Source organism: Crassostrea angulata, chromosome 7, assembly GCF_025612915.1.
Source record: "Crassostrea angulata isolate pt1a10 chromosome 7, ASM2561291v2, whole genome shotgun sequence".
NCBI lineage: Eukaryota > Metazoa > Mollusca > Bivalvia > Ostreida > Ostreidae > Magallana > Magallana angulata.
In genome coordinates, this window is record NC_069117.1 from 8,226,063 (window position 1) to 8,248,589 (window position 22,527).

At 34.3% G+C, this 22,527-nt stretch overlaps 1 protein-coding gene and 1 pseudogene across 4 annotated transcripts; both read right to left on the reverse strand.

Annotated features, from left to right (window-relative positions):
• Nucleotides 1-20: 20 nt before the first annotated feature.
• LOC128192934 (uncharacterized) lies at nucleotides 21-9,694 on the reverse strand. 4 transcript variants are annotated; one of them, XM_052866025.1, is made up of 7 exons: nucleotides 9,533-9,694; nucleotides 7,718-7,930; nucleotides 6,351-6,512; nucleotides 5,953-6,087; nucleotides 5,691-5,829; nucleotides 2,907-3,004; nucleotides 21-1,560 (listed from the first exon to the last, which is right to left on the reverse strand). In XM_052866025.1, the coding sequence occupies exons 1-7, from the start codon at nucleotides 9,591-9,593 to the stop codon at nucleotides 1,475-1,477; spliced, it is 894 nt and encodes a 297-aa protein (XP_052721985.1). In that variant the 5' UTR covers nucleotides 9,594-9,694; the 3' UTR covers nucleotides 21-1,474. The 4 variants fall into 4 exon arrangements, with proteins under 4 accessions (XP_052721985.1, XP_052721983.1, XP_052721987.1 ...); XM_052866023.1 differs by having other exon boundaries at nucleotides 6,351-6,635; nucleotides 9,533-9,691; XM_052866027.1 differs by having other exon boundaries at nucleotides 6,384-6,512; nucleotides 9,533-9,690.
• An 8,963-nt stretch (nucleotides 9,695-18,657) lies between these two features.
• On the reverse strand, nucleotides 18,658-21,922 carry LOC128191841 (uncharacterized; annotated as a pseudogene).
• Nucleotides 21,923-22,527: the final 605 nt, after the last annotated feature.

A 22,527-nucleotide genomic window follows, 5' to 3' on the forward strand; every position in this document is an offset into this window, starting at 1 on the left:
ACAAAAATGACAAGCAAATATATATTTGCCGACTAGCCCAGAATGCATACGGGGGAGCCGGAAGTTTATTTTAAGCTGAACAATACAAAATTGTATCATGTACATATACTGTAATATAAAAAAATCACTGCCTCACCCTTTTTTAACAAATATTTGAACCTTTCATCGACGACGTGACCGGCCAGAAAAAAACAGAAATAAAAAACTATTAAATAGAAAAATCTCTGGAAACCTGTGTCCCAAACCATGTCAAAGTCGCAAATGCGCGCCGTCTCAAGGGTAGTGCAGGGACTTTACAACAAAAATATGAAAATTTTTAAGCTTCTAAATTATAGTATAATAAAAAATAAAAAATAACAATTTTTTATTGATGTAAATTTGATGCGTCTTTGTAAGATGACGGGCTAGAACTGATTTCTCGTGCTATTCGAACACCAATCATACACTCGTCACCACGTGACTCGTAACTATGAATTTCATTGGATACAATTTTCTACTCGAATCAACAAGACAATTATTTTCCGCTAATCTCCGTACCGCGGAAAATATTAACTATCATTCAATCATGTCCCACTAAAGTTAAGGAACAAATGGTCTTTTTATTGCCTAAAACTTATACTATCCATGTATTTGTAACAGTTTGTATATGTGTGGTTTCTTGTTTTTCTTCTTTTTTTTAAATTTACTCTCATCTGGTAATTTTCCCAAATGCATTTGCTGCCACGGTAGATTTTATGCTTGTTATATATTTCATAGCGTACACCATGTATTGAAATAAAATACTTTTCAGAATATGCATGCCCCCTCCCCTTTTTAGCACTCCGTAGATCATATTAACTTTATCAAATGTCCAAAAGAATAAAAAATATCGTTTTTCTCTTTTCACCGCTTATATAAAAACGACAAGTTTAACAATTCTTTTTAAGTACATAAAGCAATGAAAACACTTAATACAAGCATGCTTAAAAAACTTTTTTTCATAAAAAATGATAACAAAATATATGATGAAAAAAAATCGTTTTTAATATATAGTAATTAATGTAAAAAACAAAGTAATAAAAACAAGGAAAATAAACGATACAAAGACAGTCTACAGAAAAAAATCCATCAAATAGCCGGATATATGAAGAATAAAGATATAAAACAATTGAACATATTTTGGAAACAATAAAATAATGCAATAATGTGTTGTCTCTTGCTTTTGAACTCTCAAAATGTTTGAATGGTTATAATATAATTAAAATAAACACGTTTATTATGCGAATGCAATACAATAATTCATGTTTTTACCACTAAATTTTTTTCTGAAATCTACAAAATCCTTGATATTTTTATTTATTTGTTGATCATGATGAGGAACTCTGTTGCCATATTGCCATACCAAGTCTAAAATACGATCATGACTAATGATAATGATATAGTTGATGCGGGATGTCAGTTAGATAGTCTTTATCGAAGATCTACATGTAAAGACTCAGAGGACAGATAAATAGGGATGCGAACTCCGTGAAGCGTTACTGGCCTCCAGGTGACCATATTGATGTCCCAAATAAGTGGGTTCTGAAATCAAGAGAGACACGTTGTTGGTGTAAATAGTCTACGGCTAATAATATGCAAAACTCTTATAATCCGAATTTGAAGAATTTCGAAAATACCCCTATACTAGATTGTTTCCGTATGACTGAACTATTAATTATGTAGCACTTCTTATATTACAAATGAAGTCAAGTTATACAATCAATCATGTCAGGTTCTATATGTGGAGTGATACTCCCATTTACAATGACAATTTATCAGACCTGGGGCTCGTAACATAAAGCATGCTAAGATTTTGACTTAAGTAGGGTCATAAGTAGGACTTAGGCTGAATCTTAGGACCTACATAAGTCCTGCTTAAGTATGTCTTATATCGTAACATAAAGCAAGCTTAGTAATGTCTTAGCTAAGTCATGTTTATGTTAAAAAGTAAAAACGTATTTTTCATTTCTTTGGTCGAATTTGAATGTATTGGCTTTTATAGATACACGTGCATGACATCTTTGATATTAGATGGGGTAGATGTAAATGTACAGACACAACATTCTAGGTGGCATGAGTATGTATACATATGTGCCTAAAATTTTTAAAAAACTCAAAGCGATGGATCTCGGACAATACCGGTATATTCAGTCATTGTTGTTGCTTGTTTGTTTTGACGAATATTCACTATTTTAGTCGTTCTCGAAGACTGCCTGTGGCGTAATATTGCGATGCCTTAGAACTTGATATAATTATATAGTGGATTTCTTTTTATCTTTTGTTCTACCTCTTACCTCGCCAATAAAGCAATTCACATAATCTGGGTATAATTCCTTCATTAAGTCGATAAATTGAAATGAGGCAATCGTCGTCTTTAAAATCGCTTAGGGTTTTTCTGTATTTGAACGTCCTTTTTTTAGTTTCTCAAGTTTCGCGAGTTTATATATGCAGTTACTTCTTGTAAACCGACCATTACGTGTTTACAACCTATCTAGCAGTCCACTTGCATACTACCGGTTTATGGAAAATGTGACAGATTATTATGACCACTATTAATATTTATATCAATCAAATCAAAAAATTTATATTGGTGAATATTAAGATATTCATTCTGTGTAAATATCATAATGTGATTAATACTCTGTAATCATATGCTGAATTTAAATAATTAATAACAATAAAACTTCTAAATGTGTGAAAACAATACTTAAGACATACTTAAGTCACCTCTACCGGCCGCCTAAGTTTTGAGTAAATTGTCTTAGCTAAGCACTCTTCTAGTTACGGACTTAAGTCTAAGAATGTACATAAGTCCTACTTATGCACTGTCTTAGACTTAAGTACCCTTTATGTTACGAGCCCCAGATGCACAGTACTAACAGACATACCCAGATTTAAGGTGGCGTAGTTATTGCCCTGTGATTCTTCCGCCGGAAGTGTTCCCTGATATGCAGCATTCACATGGGACTTAGACGATTTGCTTTTGCTAAAGAAAAGTGTAAGTAATGATATTAATGACTAATATTATAAGGGGAATGGGTGGGGTGGGATATCAAACCTTTATTTTACTATAGTATTTTGCTCTTAATTATAATGTTCATATAATAAAGAAACAAGAGGCCCATGGGGCCACATCGCTCACATGAGCAACAATGGGCGTTCAAAAGATATTGTGCAATATGGTCCCTCGGTAGAATAACATAAATTAAATATTGTGAAGTATTCGAACTTTACACTTATTTTTGCATACACGTAATCTTTGACATTGTACCTTCATGAAATACTATTTTTTACCAGAATAAGAAAATCCTACGCAAGATATAAAACCAAACATTTGGTAGGGGTACACTGTTAAGTTGTTAACTTCCAATTCCCTATATTTTCGTTCTGCCCCCCCCCCCCCCTTTGTAAAGCGTTCAAAATATATGAGAGCATATAAGTACATTTTTTCATCAACTACTTACTAGTTATTGTATTTTTAAAAAAAAATATGATAGTTATTTTATTTAAAAAATCCTACATGTATAGATGTGAAGAAGAAAATTGTACTTCAATGTGCTCAATTCCTCAAATTAAAAACATTCAAAAATTTAATTTGTCTTCTCCATTATAATTAAATGACTATTATTTACCTCGCGTACAAACCAGGATAATTTTCCGCTGTGATATTTTCTTATGAATAGCGATAATTACTTTATCCCCGCAACAGAAATGTGTCAGAACTATGGAAAACTGTTTTAAAGATGTCGTTTTTATTTACTCGTGTCTGAAAAACTATCAAAATTGATGTAGATTTCACATTATTTATTGTATAAAGAAGGGGCCCCAGAGAGTAGGTATATACAGAATATCATTCTTTAATTTTTTTTCTACAAGTATTTAACATACTCTAATTCATATAGAATTTCTAATGTTCCAGCGTCAATCGTACAATTATAAGCAAGATACAGAGCTCACAGTTCGCCTAGGTTTGAGTCATATTTTGTTCACTTGAGTTTATTACATTCAGCTTAAGATTTTTAACTTGGTATTTCCTATTCAGCATTTAAAATGGAAAAAAAGAATGGCCAGTTCACTGGTATTTGAGGTTCAAAATCAGTTTATACAAATGTACACAAACACAGTCAAGGATCACATGTACAGCAGGAGTAATAATGACGAAAAAAGGTTAAGTTTACAATACAATAAGTTGTAAAAGTTGGTTTCTGGAAGAACAGACTTTGAAAATTTTCTTAATAAATAATGACAAATTTTTTACTTTTTTAATCTTTAGTTTTTAAGATCTGTGTACAAACATAGAATTGTGAGCAAATCTCTGTATCTTGCTTATAATTAGAAACTTAACACTCAAATATGGTTAGTAAATAGAAATTGTAAACAATTAAAAACAAGAAACATGCACTATAACAAATAAAGAACACAATTTATTTTTTCGAAATGAATCAAATATATACATGTATAATTATACCTACATATTTTCCGTCAGCGATATCAAACTTTATTTAAACTGAATAAACTCGAGAAAATGCCGAGCATCTCAACAAAACCTATTGCATTAATCTACCATTACGCAAAAGATAATGCCGAATTACCGATAGAATGAATTAACTGTTTAACTGAGTTAACTGTTTGATTTACCGAAGTCTCTGTTTGGTTTTATACGTAAAAATCACGAAATACAGACGATAGTTCCCAGGTTACAAAGCATAAATAATGAAAACGAAATGAAAATCAGAACAAGCTAACACCAACGTCATGTGTGAAAACTGTCAACGCATTGAAATATTTAGCCTCAATTTACCTCACAAAATCGGCACCAATATATTTTGCATGTTTCAAAAATTTCTCTTCATACGCGAACTGTTGTATAACAAGCAAATTCGTCTTAGTCAGATCGCCCCTTTTTCGTATAATGTCATGGCTGCTTCAAACAAAGAATCTCCTTTTAGAAGTATGGAATACGAGTCTTGGTAAAATGGGTATGCAAATCCGGGCCGTGGCAAAATAAAAGCCGGGGCAGATCGGCAATCGTCAATTCAAAATACGCATTATTTTGCAGCAATATTTACAGCGAATACAAATATACTGGTCCATCAAATATCCTGAAATTTTAATGAGATGGCAGATTAATAACTGCCAATCTTTTGTTTTGCCCAGGCCAAGTCTTGCCTACCCATTTTACCGGATGCCGAACCCGAAGATGAAACACGCCTTTCCTTTATTATTATTTTCGTAATAACTCAGATTTGAAACAGAATTAGCCCTTAATTTTTGCAATTTATATTTTCCTTCCCATAAGAATAATTTATGCTAAACTACGTTGAATTGGACTCAGTAGTTCTTGAGAAGAAGATTTTTAAAAATGCACCCCCCTTTTTCTACAGTTTCAATTTTTTTCCGCTTTGAATACAGATCGGACTTTTATTTCTGCAATTTATATTCGCCCTCCCATAAAGATGCTTTGTGCCAAATTTGGTTGAAGTTGGATAAGCGGTTTTAGAGAAGAAGTTCAAAATGTAAAAAGTTTACAGACGGACGGACGGACGGATAGACAGACGGACAGACGGACGACGGACAAAATGTGATCAGAATCGCTCACTTGAGCTTTCAGCTCAGGTGAGCTAAAAAACCAACAGTTCTAGTTTCTCTGACATGAAGCCATTGGGTCCTACCGAACTTTGTACAGCAATGCAACGATGATCACGACGAGGAACATCAAAATCACTCCAAATACTATAGCTATGAACACAGTATAGCTGGACGGGGGCTGAGAAACAATTGGTTGGGGAACGGATATGAAAACAGTTGTAGCTACATTAAAGTAAAAAATAGATCGGTTTTAATGAACTGCATGGCACATTGATAATAATTTCATATAAAAAAATGGTTATTTTTTTTCCCGCGCTGTCACACGTTAAGAGACACATCTCTTACTTTGATTGCAAAATTCCCCTTTCCATCCATCAACGCACTGCAGGCAGACCCCTGTCTCCACTTTACACAGATCATCTCTGCAGTTTTGCGGACAAGGCTCGGCACAATCGTCCCCGAACACACCCGTAGAACATCCTTTATAAGTACATATTTTACCATAAGATTTTTGTTTGATTTTCTCAGTCTGAAATTTCGTTCTTCAAGTTTAGTTAAGTTTGATATGAATTGGCATGAGGTTACATTAGATAATTGTTTTTTGAATAAAAAAAAAGTTGTTGTATTTGAATTAAAAACTGCTTACTTAATTTGTTCCAAAAATTCATATAGCTAATATTAACATGTACATATGCACTGTGGAACGGTTAGTAGTGACTTCAGTATACTACAGTATATTAAACTGAAAAAAAGACTGGTTTCTAATATATGCCCACCAAACACCTGGACCTCGCAAAGTTCAGCTATGGTCTCCGTATTTACCACGCCTGGAGGAAGGTTCGATCCGCTTACTGTTCTCTCGTTATAGTATGTGACGTAACGCCCGTGAATTTGACATATGTGATCTGATTGAAGTGGAGGTTTGACATCATTATTTTTATAACATAACTGTCCACCTGTTGGGCCGTCGCACTTGGTGTTTGATATATACAGTGCAAACCCAGCGTGATAGTCCACTCTTGTGCTTACTACAAATCAAGTACTAGTACATAAAAATACATATGCACAGATCTGTCTTGATGTAAAAAAGACAGTTACCCGTTGCCATGGAATCAGATTAAAAATGTTAAGTGAGATTTATTTGATGTTTTAAAGCCGAAACAAATGATTATTAGATTATATGTTTTATACAAAATACACAAAATGATGTTGATATGGTTAGAAACACAGGGGAGAACACAAAATTCTTGTTAATTTGAAAAGTTGACATTATTGTTTAAAATTATCAAATTTCAGTACAACTTTGTGTGTGTTTAATGAAAAATTGCCATAACTTTTATATTGAACTCAACAAATTTAAGCAACTATTTATATCAGACAACGTAAACATTTCTATGGGAAAATGTAATGAAATTCGTAATTTTTGAAAAATTCAAAACAACGACCGTTCTTTTTATCCAATGTTTGTTCTCCCGATTTGCCTACTCATGCATACGCATGAATAGTACCTTTTTTTGAACCACCAATTATTTTAATAAAATTGTTACATGCGCATAATTAACGCGCATGTAACAATTCGTTTTGTTATACTCTCAAGTTAAATACTGAAATCTGATTGGTTAAGACGCAGTTAATAATATTTACTATTACCCTCAGCGTTAGCAACGCACTTGGCAACGGGTAACATTAAAAAATGTTACATGCGCGAAAACTATGCGCGTACGGTTCGCTGTAGAATTCACGTTATTCCTATATAAAAGCAGTAAAATTTTCTTAAAAATTTAAAAAAAGACATTCAGTATAACAAAATAAATAGTGCCTGTTTGGGAGGATAACAGTTGAAATTGACACCCCTCGAAAACCATTGTTAACCTCCGCTTCGCGTCGGTTGACAATGGTTTCTCGGGGTGTCAATTTCAACTGTTACCCTCCCAAACAGGCACTATTTATATAGTGTTACCCATGTAACAATTTGTTGTATTACCCGTTACCAAGTGTGTTGCTAGCGCTAAGGTACCTAATAGAACTGATTATAAACTGCGCCTAAACCAAATTTCTGTATTTAACATGACAGCATTCTAAAAATATATGTCTAACGATACCACTTTACCATATGCATCACTGTCGTTTCGATAAAAGACTTGGATATCGTAAATACTCTTAATTTCTCCTAAATCTACTCGCCACCAGACTTCCTGTTCGAGATTCGTGCGCATGCAGCTTGAAACACTTTGGTCTGTATTGTTGTCCACGGCCAGGCCGGACTGTTTGCTTTGTTCACTGATTGAGCTTTGTTCAGTTTTCCTATTTACCGCCAAATTTTCTGAAATTGGAAAAAGAACCCACTTACGGTCGTTTCTGATTGTAATAAAATAGTATAACAAGTTGCTGTCCTTTAAAAAAGGACTACAATACGTGGACCATTTGCACGTGTTTCCACGAAAACGTGAAAGCCTTACGATTATCAGAGGTTCCACCGACTCAAGCCCTCTGCTTTTAACCACTAAATTTATACGTTGTATTACGTATACATGTATGTATAGCCCTGACTTTTTATCTGAGAATTTAAAGGATTCATACTTCTAAAATAATTATGAACTATCTATGATTGAAGCTTGCATGTATAATATCCGGAATTTGGTGAGTTCTACTATTTGTACTGTCAGCACACACATTACGATTCGCACTACTTTGTTAACTATGCAGTGACAGCTTTGCGTAAATTAAAAATTTCATATTTTCAAGCATTTTTCTTGAGATTTAAACTTTTATACAGTGACATAATTATTCAATCATACTTAAATGCTTAAAAAAATTTAATCGGGAAGTTCTCTAGCCTCGCCTGCTATATACATGTGTATTCGTAAAAAAAACCATTGCAAATTATGCTATTTGATGCATATTGTAGTTTCGGTATACCATTAACTTATTTCATAATACCGATCGTTCATATCACGTGCCAATCATTTCCTTAAAAGGAATACTTTGTTTCTGTACTGTTTACCGACAACTTTACAATTACAGCGCCTTTGAACTTATGTGTGCATATGGCACGGAATCCCGATCCCGATTCAGATAAACGTGTGCTAGCCTGGTTCCCTGAGCTACCCATTACCCACAGGAACCAGGCTAGCTCATGCGCAGGCTGAATTTTCCCCATAGCATCCGGTTTAACCTCGCTTATATATTTTCTGCGTGGACCTCGGGGTCCACGCAATAAAATATCTTTTTTAGTGCATTATGTTGGTATGAAGGTAGCAACATGAAGCATTGAAAAAAAAATACTCAATCCGCGTTCGCGGGAAACACATTTTTTTCTGCAATGCTAGCTACTCTCATAGACCAAATGAAGCACCAAAGAAAGCATTTTATGGTTTATATAAACATTTATTTTTTAATCATTAATCAATTCTTCATAAAAATTGAGGAAAAGTACGAAAATTATCATTATTGTCGATAAAGGAAAAGGAACAGCCAATTTTCCATACATGTGAAGTTTTCATGGTAACTGCAGCTACTTGAGAGTCCGCCAAAGTCCGTGGAATTCGTGCTCTCAATGTAGCTTTAGATTCAATCAAACAAGAAATTATCCACGCAAAGTTTACAGTATAAGTACAAAAAAAACCCACATTAATGAGTGATGTTAAAGTTATTTACTTTAGCTACAAAAATTCAGTTGTCATTAAAAAGCTAAACAACACATAAAAAGCAGTTAAAAATGTGTATATTCTTACGCATACAGTAAAGTCATTTCATTGGATCGCTAAGAGTTTTGTTATGTTATCCATGTATGAATAACAATCGATTATCGTAAGAACTAAAGGGAAAACATATTTGATTGATGTAAATACATGTTTAACGCATTAACACACATAAAAGAATCACAATGGTTGAAGCAGTTGATGTAGAGGAATACAGAACTTACCATAAGTTTGGCTTAGTTCGAAAATCACAGAGACAAAGAAAATTAAAGTGATGTTAAGCATAGCTGCACGAGTTAGTTTTAAAAACGCAAATTAATATGCACGTTCAGGAAAGTGATCTTCTCATTATGAACAAGAAGTTAGTACTTAGTGATACATACAACAGTGTGAAGTCAATAACACGCGTACGGAACAAGAAGTTAGTACTTAGTGATACATAAAACCATGTGACGTCAATAACACGGAAACACTTAAATGTACAGATAGTTTTTAACAAATAAAATGCATGAATCTGGCCCGTTGCCATGAAATTAAGACGAGCTCACTTTTGATCTCAGTCTCACTTTAACAAAAGCAATATAAAAAGTGGACATTGTGTTGAAGTTAAGATTTCTGACGTCAAGACTTGAGGTTACGTCACGATTACGAAGCCATGCAAGTATATAGGCCCTATATATAGTTACAAGTTGTATGAAAATAATACAACTGTTATATGGCGTGTATTCTCACTACGTAATTCTTTATTTACGAACTGCATACCAAGAAATGAAATGAAAAAGAAAAAGAAACTAGAGCAAAGCTCGTTGCAAAGCAACGAGTGGGTCTTCCGTTAATGTCGGAAGCAAAGCTGGAAAATCCTGTAAGAAGCAGAGCTCTTAAACTAATAACAAGAGTTACTAAATTAAAAAGATTTTAAAAAATCGAGTTATTCCTGGTACGACTTAACAAAATCCGAATGATTTTTAGTACGACTTAACAAAAACCTTTCTGATTTCAAGAACGACTTATTAAAAAAAAATCCGAATGTGATACAGTACGACTTAACAATTATTTTATGTACGAGTTAATTTTACTTTGAACATTACGCTATTTTTTAAACCAAGGACGCGGAATCAAAATTTCCGGAAAAATCAATTTTTAAACCCCGATATCTCTGTAATGCATTGTTTGATTTTCAAACGGATTTCAGATTTGAATTCACCATGGCAAGTTCTTTAAGACTGTAGTATTGTCTTATTTTGTTCAAAAAAATGAAAATTTCCAAAAATTGGAACTGCTTCCGGTTTTGAGCAAAATTGATGAACAAAATTTTAAACCCCCCAGTACATTATAGAATTGATACATCTATCATCAGTAAAAATTTCAAAACGATATCTTTAAAGTTAACGGAGATTTCTTCCGGACAAAATCACTTTTTTAAAATTTAAAAATGGCCGCCAAATTTGAACGGAAGTGACGTAAATGCTGAAACTTTAATATCTTTGAGGCACGGTAACTTCACAAAAGCTCTGAAAATTTCATTGAAATCGTTTGAAAACTTTTTGAGATATAAAGCCGAGAAGGAGTCAGAAAAAAAATAAAAAATAAAACTAGAGCAAAGCTCGTTGCAAAGCAACGAGTGGGTCTTCCGTTAATGTTGGAAGTAAAGCTGGATGTTCCTGTGGAAAGCAGAGCTCTTAAACCAATAACAAGAGTAACTAAAATAAAAAGATGAAAAAAATCGAATTATTCCTGGTACGACTTAACAAAATCCGAATGATTTTAAGTACGAATTAACAAAAACCTGTTTTAATTTTAAGAACGACTTAACAAAAAAATCCGAATGTGTTTAAGTACGACTTAACAATTATTTTTGGTACGAGTTAACTTTACTATGAACATTATGCTATTTTTCAAACCAAGGACGCGGAATCAAAATTTCCGGAAAAATCAATTTTTAAACCCCGATATCTCTGTAATGCATCATCCGATTTTAAAACGGCTTTCAGTGTTAGATTCAGCTTAATAAGCTCTACAAAACACATATTCGTTTTTGATTTGATCAGAAAATTCATTTTTTCGAAAAATTTGTTTCACTTCCGGTTTCGACCGGAAGTGACAGATTTTCATTTCGAGCCTTATTACAGAGGTAAATCGACCAAATCATAACCATTGAAAATTTCAAGTCTCTATCTTAAAGCGTTTTTGAGAAACGCCGCGGACAAAATGACTTTTTGAAAATTTTAAAACTGATGTAACGTAGAAACGGAAGTGACGTTGTCAAGAAAACTTTAACATCTTTGAGGGATAATAGTGTCACATTATCTCTGAAAGTTTCATCAAAATCGGTTGGAAACTTTTTGAGTTATAAAGCCGAGAAGGAGTCAGAAAAAAAAAGAAAAAGTATAATAATAAAAAGAAACCGAAGAATAACAAGAGGGTCTTCCGTTGAAAACGGAAGACCCTAACTAGAGCAAAGCTCGTTGCAAAGCAACGAGTGGGTCTCCCGTTAATGTCGGAAGTAAAGCTGGAAGTTCCTGTAAGAAGCAGAGCTCTTAAACCAATAACAAGAGAAAACTAGAGCAAAGCTCGTTGCAAAGCAACGAGTGGGTCTTCCGTTAATGTCGGAAGTAAAGCTTGAAGTTCCTGTAAGAAGCAGAGCTCTTAAAGCAACAAGAGTAAATAAAATAAAAAGATAAAAAAATCGAATTATTCCTGGTACGACTTAACAAAATACGAATGATTTTAAGTACGAATTAACAAACACCTTTTCGATTTTAAGAACGACTTAACCAAAAAAAATCCGAATGTGTTTAAGTACGACTTAACAATTATTTTTGGTACGAGTTAACTTTACGATAAACATTATGCTATTTTTTAAACCAAGGACGCGGAATCAAAATTTCCGGAAAAATCAATTTTTAAACCCCGATATCTCTGTAATGCATCGTCCGATTTTAAAACGGCTTTCAGTGTTAGATTCAGCTTAATAAGCTCTACAAAAGACATATTCATTTTTGATTTGATCAGAAAATTCATTTTTTCGAAAAATTTGTTTCACTTCCGGTTTCGACCGGAAGTGACAGATTTTCATTTCGAGCCTTATTACAGAGGTAAATCGACCAAATCATAACCATTGAAAATTTCAAGCATCTATCTTAAAGCGTTTTTGAGAAAAGTCCGGGACAAAATGACTTTTTGAAATTTTTAAAAATGACGTCACGTCAAAACGGAGATGACGTTCTCTTTAAAACTTTTACATTTTTGAGGGACGCCAACTTGCAAAAATCTCTGAAAATTTCATCAAAATCGGTTTAAAACCTTTTGAGTTATGAAGCAAAAAAGGAGTCAGAAGAAAAGAAAAAGAATAATAATAATAATAAAAAGAAACAATAGAATAACAAGAGGGTCTTCCGTTGGAAACGGAAGACCCTAATAAAATAAAAAGATGAAAAAATCGAATTATTCCTGGTACGACTTAACAAAATCCGAATGATTTTTAGTACGACTTAACAAAAACCTTCTTGATTTTAAGAACAACTTAACAAAAAAATCCGAATGTGTTTAAGTACGACTTAACAATTATTTTTGGTACGAGTTAATTTTACTATTAACATTACGCTATTTTTTAAACCAAGGACGCGGAAACAAAATTTCCGGAAAAATCAATTTTTAAACCCCGATATCTCTGTAATGCATCGTCCGATTTTAAAACGGCTTTCAGTGTTAGAGTCAGCTTAATAAGCTGTACAAAACACATATTCTTTTTTGATTTGATCAGAAAATTCATTTTTTCGAAAAATTTGTTTCACTTCCGGTTTCGACCGGAAGTGACAGATTTTCATTTCGAGCCTTATTACAGATGTAAATCGACCAAATCATAACCATTCAAAATTTCAAGCCTCTATCTTAAAGCGTTTTTGAGAAAAATCCGGGACAAAATGACTTTTTGAAATTTTTAAAAATGACGTCACGTCAAAACGGATGTGATGTTCTCTTTAAAACTTTATCATTTTTGAGGGACGCCAACTTGCAAAAATCTCTGAAAATTTCATCAAAATCGGTTTAAAACCTTTTGAGTTATGAGGCAAAAAAGGAGTCAGAAGAAAAGAAAAAGAACTAGAGCAAAGCTCGTTGCAAAGCAACGAGTGGGTCTTCCGTTAATGTCAGAAGTAAAGCTGGAAGTTCCTGTAAGAAGCAGAGCTCTTAAACCAATAACAAGAGTAATAAAAAGAAAAAGATGAAAAAATCGAATTATTCCTGGTACGACTTAACAAAATCCGAATGATTTTAAGTACGAATTAACAAAAACGTTTTTGATTTTAAGAACGACTTAACAAAAAAAATCCGAATGTGTTTAAGTACGACTTAACAATTATTTTTGGTACGAGTTAACTTTACGATAAACATTATGCTATTTTTTAAACCAAGGAAGCGGAATCAAAATTTCCGGAAAAATCAATTTTTAAACCCCGATATCTCTGTAATGCATCGTCCGATTTTAAAACAGATTTCAGTGTTAGATTCAGTTTAATAAGCTCTACAAAACACATATTCATTTTTGATTTGATCAGAAAATTCATTTTTTCGAAAAATTTGTTTCACTTCCGGTTTCGACCGGAAGTGACAGATTTTCATTTCGAGCCTTATTACAGAGGTAAATCGACCAAATCATAACCATTGAAAATTTCAAGCCTCTATCTTAAAGCGTTTTTGAGAAAAGTCCGGGACAAAATGACTTTTTGAAATTTTTAAAAATGACGTCACGTCAAAACGGAGGTGACGTTCTCTTTAAAACTTTTACATTTTTGAGGGACGCCAACTTGCAAAAATCTCTGAAAATTTCATCAAAATCGGTTTAAAACCTTTTGAGTTATGAAGCAAAAAAGGAGTCAGAAGAAAAGAAAAAGAATAATAATAATAATAATAAAAAGAAACAATAGAATAACAAGAGGGTCTTCCGTTGGAAACGGAAGACCCTAATAATAATAAAAAGAAACCGAAGAAAAACTAGAGCAAAGCTCGTTGCAAAGCAACGAGTGGGTCTTCCGTTAATTTCGGAAGTAAAGCCGGAAGTTCCTGTAAGAGGCAGAGCTCTTAAACCAACAACAAGAGTATCTAAAATAAAAAGATGAAAAAATCGAATTATTCCTGGTACGACTTCCAAAATCCGAATGATTTTAAGTACGAATTAACAAAAACCTTTCTGATTTCAAGAACGACATGACCAAAAAAATCCGAATGTGTTCAAGTACGACTTAACAATTATTTTTGGTACGAATTAATTTTACTTTGAACATTACGCTATTTTTTAAACCAAGGAAGCGGAATAAAAATTTCCGGAAAAATCAATTTTTAAACCCCGATATCTCTGTAATGCATCGTCCAATTTTCAAACGGATTTCAGATTTGAATTCACCATGGCAAGTTCTATAAGAATGTAGTATTGTATTATTTTGTTCAAAAAAATGAAAATTTCCAAAAATTGGAACTGCTTCCGGTTTTGAGCAAATTTGATGAACAAAATTTTAAACCCCCCAGTACATTAAAGAATTGATATATCTATCATCAGTAAAAATTTCAAAGTTATATCTTTAAAGTTTACGGAGATTTCTTCCGGACAAAATCGCTTTTTTAAAATTTAAAAATGGCCGCAAAATTTGAACGGAAGTGACGTAAATGCTGAAACTTTAACATCTTTTAGGCACGGTAACTTTACAAAAGCTCTGCAAATTTCATTGAAATCGGATGAAAACTTTTTGAGATATAAAGCTGAGAAGGAGTCAGAAAAAAAATAAAAAATAAAATAATAATAAAAAGAAACCGAAGAAAAACAAGAGGGTCTTCCGTTGGAAACGGAAGACCCTAACAAGAGGGTCTTCCGTTGGAAACGGAAGACCCTAATGATGTGAAATGATTCATTTCACATCTTGTTTATTAATACCGAGCGCAGCGAGGCGGGCGAAGCCCGCCTCGCGAAGCGAGGATTAATCGTAACACGTATACACCGTGTAGAATCACACATAAGGGTGCCGTGATCGGTGTAACACGGGGGCCGCGTTTATTAAAACCAAAAGTATCGCACAGAAGACAGTGATTATTGATGAACTACCTCTAGTAATATGGGAGTTGAGATATCTCTGGAAAAGCTCAAACACTTCAACAATATGCAGGTGGGGTAGGCGCCACGTATTATTTTCAGGGTATTTTATTAAAAATTTCTAATCCTACCGCAGAGCCTCCAAGTTTTTTCGTCCAAAATCATTCCATGTGAATAGAGAATATACATTTTAATATAAAAGAAAACCAACTCACACATGTGAATTGAGGAGTATTTGATCGAAAACCCGATGTGGCGTAGGGGGCTGTGATCGTGTGGGGAAGGGGGGGCTGTGACTCTTTTTTTATTTTAGAAACTGTCAAACAAAAAAACATATGTCAACCACTAAGAATATAATTTCTTTATCAATGTATATATTTATCATAACTATTTTCAGTGTAAATATATAATATATTATATTTTCTCAAAGCGCTTTGCAAAAATGGCGATTCACTGTCACAACAACGTTACGTTACGATCTCAATCTTTAAAACAGTATTTTAGCGTTACTATAGTTTTTAAAAATACCATGTGTAACGTTTGAATGTGCTTTATAATTTCTGAACTATATTGCGAACAAGATATAAAGGTTAGATTAAAAATCAAATACAACCTTCGGAAAATAGAATGATAATAACATAGTTACAGTAGCACATTTAGGCACAGTGGAGGGGAGGGGGGCATATATGTTGAATTACTAGGATTGTTTGTTTGTTCACCTTTTTAACCAGTCTTTTGAAACCTGCATCGACCGAATTAAGACAGCTATACTGTTCTGATTTAACCCAATTTTAGAAATATCAAAAACGAACACTGTGAATTAAATGTAAAGCTTTGTCTTTTTAATAACAATTGAACAAATTGTAACTACATGTGTATAAATATATGTGCTGTATGCAATAATGAAGTTTTCTGTCAAAGTTTTTCCTTTAGCACGTCGAAAAAAGCAAAGATTGTTTAATTCATCATTGTCGAAAACATGCGATCTGTCTCGCATACGCTTGCTGTCCATAGAGGCAACTCGGTGTTTTTTCCGTCTCACGAACAAATCATGCTATTTTTCCATTTTTACATTTTAAAAAAATTCAGTCAACCCAGGCTTACATCTGAAATTATAAATCCAGTCGTTCTCAATTAAAATATTTTGGAATTATTTCATTTTGGATCCTCGATTTAAAAAAACCCCCACATTTCTGGATCTGTAATGTTTTTATCGTTCTCGGGATATTAAATTGAATTTAATATCAGCGCACTCACGCAATCTAGATAAAGTTCTATCCATACATTTACTTATATGTTATACATTTACTTTTATGACAATTCTTATTTTTAAAAAAAATACAATGTTTAAAAGAATTCCTTTTTATTAAACCCCTGTCACACCGGAGCTGCGTCCTCATGGCGATGCCGCTGCGTCATTAAATAATTAAAATCGCCAAGGTTAACGCAGTAGAGTCTCCTACAGCGCCGTAACAAAGCAACGGCATCTTCATTTGTCGCGGTAGGATCGCCTAGAATATTTTAGAACGCCATGCGACGGCGTGCACTTTGAACACGCAAAAAGTACGCGCCGTGGCTCTGCGTTCTATGAACACGCCGTAGAAGCGTAGTGAGGTCGCCGTGACAGCGCTGTAAGGTCCCTAACAGCGCCACGAGAGCTTCGTTAGCACGCTCAAGGAACCCAGCTAATCGCAATGTATACGCAGTCATTAGTCAATTCCATTTGCACGGAGACCTCTCGGAGTCCTTTGGGATCTCACTGCGTCTCTATCGCGCTCTCACTGCGCATCCACAGCGTTTCAACGAGTTGTTTTTCATTTGTCTATGTTCACACAGCGACCCATAGAGCTGTTGCTGCGATCATCGCGCCCTGTTGTCGTTTCTTCTGCGTTTATTAGCGTTTGTACCGCGCTCTCACGGCATTTCTAGTGCGTTGTCAGCAAGAGCATGAAAACTCGAACAAGGGCTGATGTACAATAGCAAGCGATGTGGTATTATCAAACTATGTAAAACTATGTAAAAAGTAGCATTTGCGAATATTCCAGGATTTACTAGTTGCAAATTCTTGTTCGTTCCCATACAACTATACAAATTATCATTAACCTACCCAGAAGAAGAAAACGTCTTGCGCACGTAGTCAGCGTGCTGAGCACGCCGTGGACGCGCGGTAAAAACTCCTAGTACGTCGTGTGCGCTCGGCGGAGACTCAGCGAGAGCGCAGTCAATTGGCAAGTAGAACTCTGTGGAAACGCGTTTACACGCCGTGAGAGCTCCGTAAAAACGCCTCGGTCGCCGTCAGGACGCCTTGACATCTTCACTTGAAAATTTTTAAATAAAATTGTACATTTTTTCAGAATTTTTCTTGCGAGCCTACTGCGATTTCATGAATTTTACAACACCGTGAACACACTGTGGGAACGCAACTTGGTGTGACAGGACCACAGCCCCCTACGCCACATCGGGTTTTCGATCAAATACTCCTCAATTCACATGTGTGAGTTGGTTTTCTTTTATAAATGTATATTCTCTATTCACATGGAATGATTTTGGACGAAAAAACTTGGAAGCTCTGCGGTAGGATTCGAAATTTTTAATAAAATACCCTGAAAATAATACGTGGCGCTTACCCCACCTGCATATTGTTGAAGTGTTTGAGCTTTTCCAGAGATATCTCAACTCCCATGTTACTAGAGGTAGTTTATCAATAATCACTGTCTTCCGTGCGATACTTTTGGTTATCAAAATCGATTTTAATTATACATAATAGGTCTTTGAATACTCGATGACCTACTTTCACCGCTTCAAATTCACGGCCCCCGTGTTACACCGATCACGGCCCCCTTATGTGTGATTCCACACGGTGTGTAAGTTCTTCTGATGTTGGTACAAATATCAAAATCACGAATAAAACACGAATAAACAATGAAAGTTTCTATTTCCCATGGCACCGAACACACTTCAGGCGTGTATGCATTTATTTTTGGCGGACTTAGTAATGTAGAATGATGGCAGAATCATCTAGGGATAGAAAATGTTATGATGTAAGAAACTAAAAGAAAAAAAATATAGAGATACCTAGCTTGAAACATTGGGCGAGTGAAGAATTATCACATCTTGGAAGGAACGATTCCTCTTACTATGGTCCACTTCATCACAAAGATTTTTCAAGTCTGTTGTTGGCTGACCAAGTTGGATTACCCACTTGTTGATGGAAAGAAACTTTCGATAGATGAATCAAATAATTCTTCGGGTAAGATAAATTATTTAAATGGGAAATTAATTACTTTTGCATGATTATTCCTAGAATTATTCCAGATTACACAAAAACTGAATCAGAGCTATCCTTTTAAAAAAAGTAAGGTTAATTCCACAAATAAATGAAGTAGTTTTCTATAGAAAAATAAATAGATAACAATTTTCAGACACTTTTATTTTCAAAAATGTTGTAAATAGTCAGGCACTGATCCTAAAGCATTGGATAAACAAGAGACTACGGGCCACATCATACATGTATATGAGCAACAGTGTTGTTTGATGGAAGTATACTGTATATATTTACATTACATACAATCATACATTTAGTTATTTCAGATTGAAATTTTCACAATACTAGTAGTGGATAAATATGCCTCATGTAAAATTCTACTAATTTTGGTAGCATGTTTGTTACATATTGTTCATTGAAGTAAATCCTCTCAATGAAAATGTTGTCTGACTTTGCCGCTGTCCATACTACAAAGTCCACCCAGGGGAGTCCAATGATGGCCATCTCACCTTGAACCTGTGCATAGTACTTATGCGATTTTTTCAATGTAAGACCCAATTCACCAACTTCGAGACAAAACTTCTTTGAGTTCATTGACGTAATATCTGATATTCCCAACAATGTTACATTTTGTCCTGAGATGGAGTAGGGGCATTTAATTTCTAGCAGCCCAGTGCTTTCATTATCAACCACTCTTCCATCACTGGAAGCCCCTAGAAAAGAATGTGTTGAACATAAAGTAAGACCAGACTCTTGTTCATCAATTTCCATTTGAATAGCTCTTCTGATCTGTAGGTAGTCTTCCTTAGTATCCATCTCGTGGTCAACTCCCCACTGGACTGCCAGAGGTAGCTTAGAGTACCTTCAATCATAGAAATAGTTTCTAATATCAACATTCACTAAGTTTTTTGTTCTATTTTTGAAATAAACGATGTCAGTATTGTGTTGTATTGTGCTACTTGGACAGTGAGGAAAATTTAATTACTTGTCTAGATTCGATCCATATAAAATCTGTTGGATAAGGGATGTTGGTTTGTCTCCTGATTGAAGAACATCACCAAATATGGAACTGGTAATCCTTCCGAGATGAAGCTTTTTCCAGAGGTCACCAAGTCTCTGTGCTCTTGTGTGTTTCTCTATATAGCTCACTAACTCCTGGTCTATCATAGGTGGTGGCACTGACAAATTACAAAAAATGTCCTTATCGAGCTTTTTAAGAATTCATGATTGTTTGCATTAAATGCATTTTTTGAAATATAGATTGTTTCTATTATTGTATTGTATTATTTTTTTGTTGTATTATACAGATTCGGTAGTTTAAATGAGAAAAATATACTGTGCAATGCTTGTACATGTATAATTGATTTTCATTAACTCAAAATATATGTCACATTTGTACACTTGTGTGCTTTATCTTTTTTATTTGGTCATGCAATTAATCTATGTTTAGGTCTTTGTTATATATGATTGAACACACTGTCAACTTACAGTTCCCATCTGAAAACACCATAATTTCCATTTTCAGATGCAATGGGTGTACAGCTGTAGTCACCTCCACTTCATTCTCCACTACACTTGGGACACCAGTGTCTGGGATGTTCCAGAGATGAGCCATTCCTAGACAGCAATTAAAGACAGCAATTAAATTTGTGCATATATTGATTGGAATTCACAAGTTAACAATAAATTTAAAGAATCTGTTTCATTTCAGAGAGACATTGCACTTACAAATGAATTTGTTTTCTTTAAAGGAGAAATTGCTTTTAATGTAAGCAAGTTTTCAAATAAACCTGTAAGGGGAAAACTAGCTTTAAGCTTCCTTAGTTGATCCAGTGACCATGTGAGGCTGTGGTGTCTGTCCTCAGAATGTCTTGGGTCGAACCTTGCCATTGCTGAACCATGTGATGGTGATGACAACATAGCTACATTGACATCGGTTTAACTGCTCGCCACTACCTTCGGCCTTGACAGGTTCAGGGTGCTAATAGGCTTTGGCTTCTGGTTCATTCCACTGGCAAAGTGACGATGTGCAGCTCTGGTACGTTTGCACCAAAGCTTTTGCTGAGGATTGCACATTGGATATAGAAAAAAGCAGACCGCCAATATGAGTGCATGCTTGAGCTAATCTGTAGAAAGTAAAACAGACTTAAAGTGAAGTGCCAGAGACAAGCAATTTTGATGAGCTATATTGCTATTAAAATAAAAAATGCTATTTATCTAACATGCATTCAACCACAATAACTATGTTTTTAAACAGTATGCAGAGAACAAAATTCACTTCACAAAAATAGTAAATCCTCAAGTATGTATGAAGTATCAAGTTTCACAATGCTAGCTATTTTTAAAATATAAACTAAAAAAAAAAATTACCCTATGGGGTATTGGCAATAGGCGAAGTCCACTCTGCTTTTGCCATCAGCATGAGTAATGCACAAAAAACTTGATAACGCTGTTTTTTCATGGAGGCTTAAAAGTATGCTCTTATGTACACTGTTGAACCATCAATCTGAAATTTGTTAAAAATAATCAGATAATACTGTCAGTGTAAAAAATAAAATAATTAATATTTTTTTTTGGCGGGGGGAGAAGATGACGGAAGACACGATTATGTTTTGATGATTTTAAAACTTACTTGTAATCACTATATATTTATATGTAAAATATATATTATAAATAGCAATTCTTTACCACCTAAAATTGGTCTGATATTAAAAAAATATTTTTGTTGCTTGCCAAATCAGTATGGTGAATACGTGTATATATATAGTTTATGAAAGTTTTGGGGCTTGGGAGATTGTTTTTGATGTATGAAAATATAAACTTACTTGGGCTAAACATATAACCTGGACATCGCCAGCGTCAAAATGTTTCACGGACTTATCTAAGCCCTTGAAATTTTGGATACTTTGATCCCCTTGTCTTCTTCTTGTGATCATGAATTCATAGACGGAAGTGAACGATGCCTTCGGAAGTTGAATATTGTTTGATATCGATTCATAATGAACAGCATTAAAAGGGGCATGTTTTCCTTGAACGGCACTCCGGCTCCGGCTCCAGCACCATCAACGGCAGATAACGACTGAACAACTGGAGTTAATGATACTTCTGGTGCTTGACTGGATTATATGTCGCATATTAAATCATCTTTCTTCTTTTTCTTTGAATTTATACCCAGATCAGATGCTATGTTACGTAATACACTTATGTTTGTTTTCTTCAAGTTTTCGCGGGTCTCCATACTTGTTGCTAATGTAAACAAGGTAACAGTAAACAGGAAATGCTTGTCACTCGTCAAGGAAGTGAAATAAAAAAACCCATAGTGTATCATAAAATGATTTTATTCAGTTTATTTTTATTATTAGTTAAGTTGGGTTAAACTTACATATTTTCGATTTTTTTAAAGCATATTTGGCAAAAATATAAATCTTTGACGCTTCACAGAACAACTCGTGCTTTAACCACTCGGAAGTTCTTCTGCGCATGTCTGCATATATTATTAAAAGGGTCAATTGCCGAAGACAAAACGTGTACGTTTTACGTCTGAAACATGACGTCATAATGTAGACTGAGCACGCGACGTTTAGTTAAACTTTGGCCAATGATTTGAGTAGGCAACCAGGTGGATCCTACTGTGTGCGTTTCAAATAAATTTTGTTCTACAAAAAACAAACTGCACTAGTACTGTGTTGAATCTGCGCTCGGTCCAACGGTCACACCGTTTATATATTAGTGAATAAAATAAATGTTAGCATTCCTTCAAATGAGTGCAAGTTACAACTGTTTATCTGAAGAAATGTCCTCACTCTTTAGCTTTGCAAGATTTTGAAATAACTTCAGTTAGAGTAATTTCCCCGTTTTGTGACGTCAAAGTT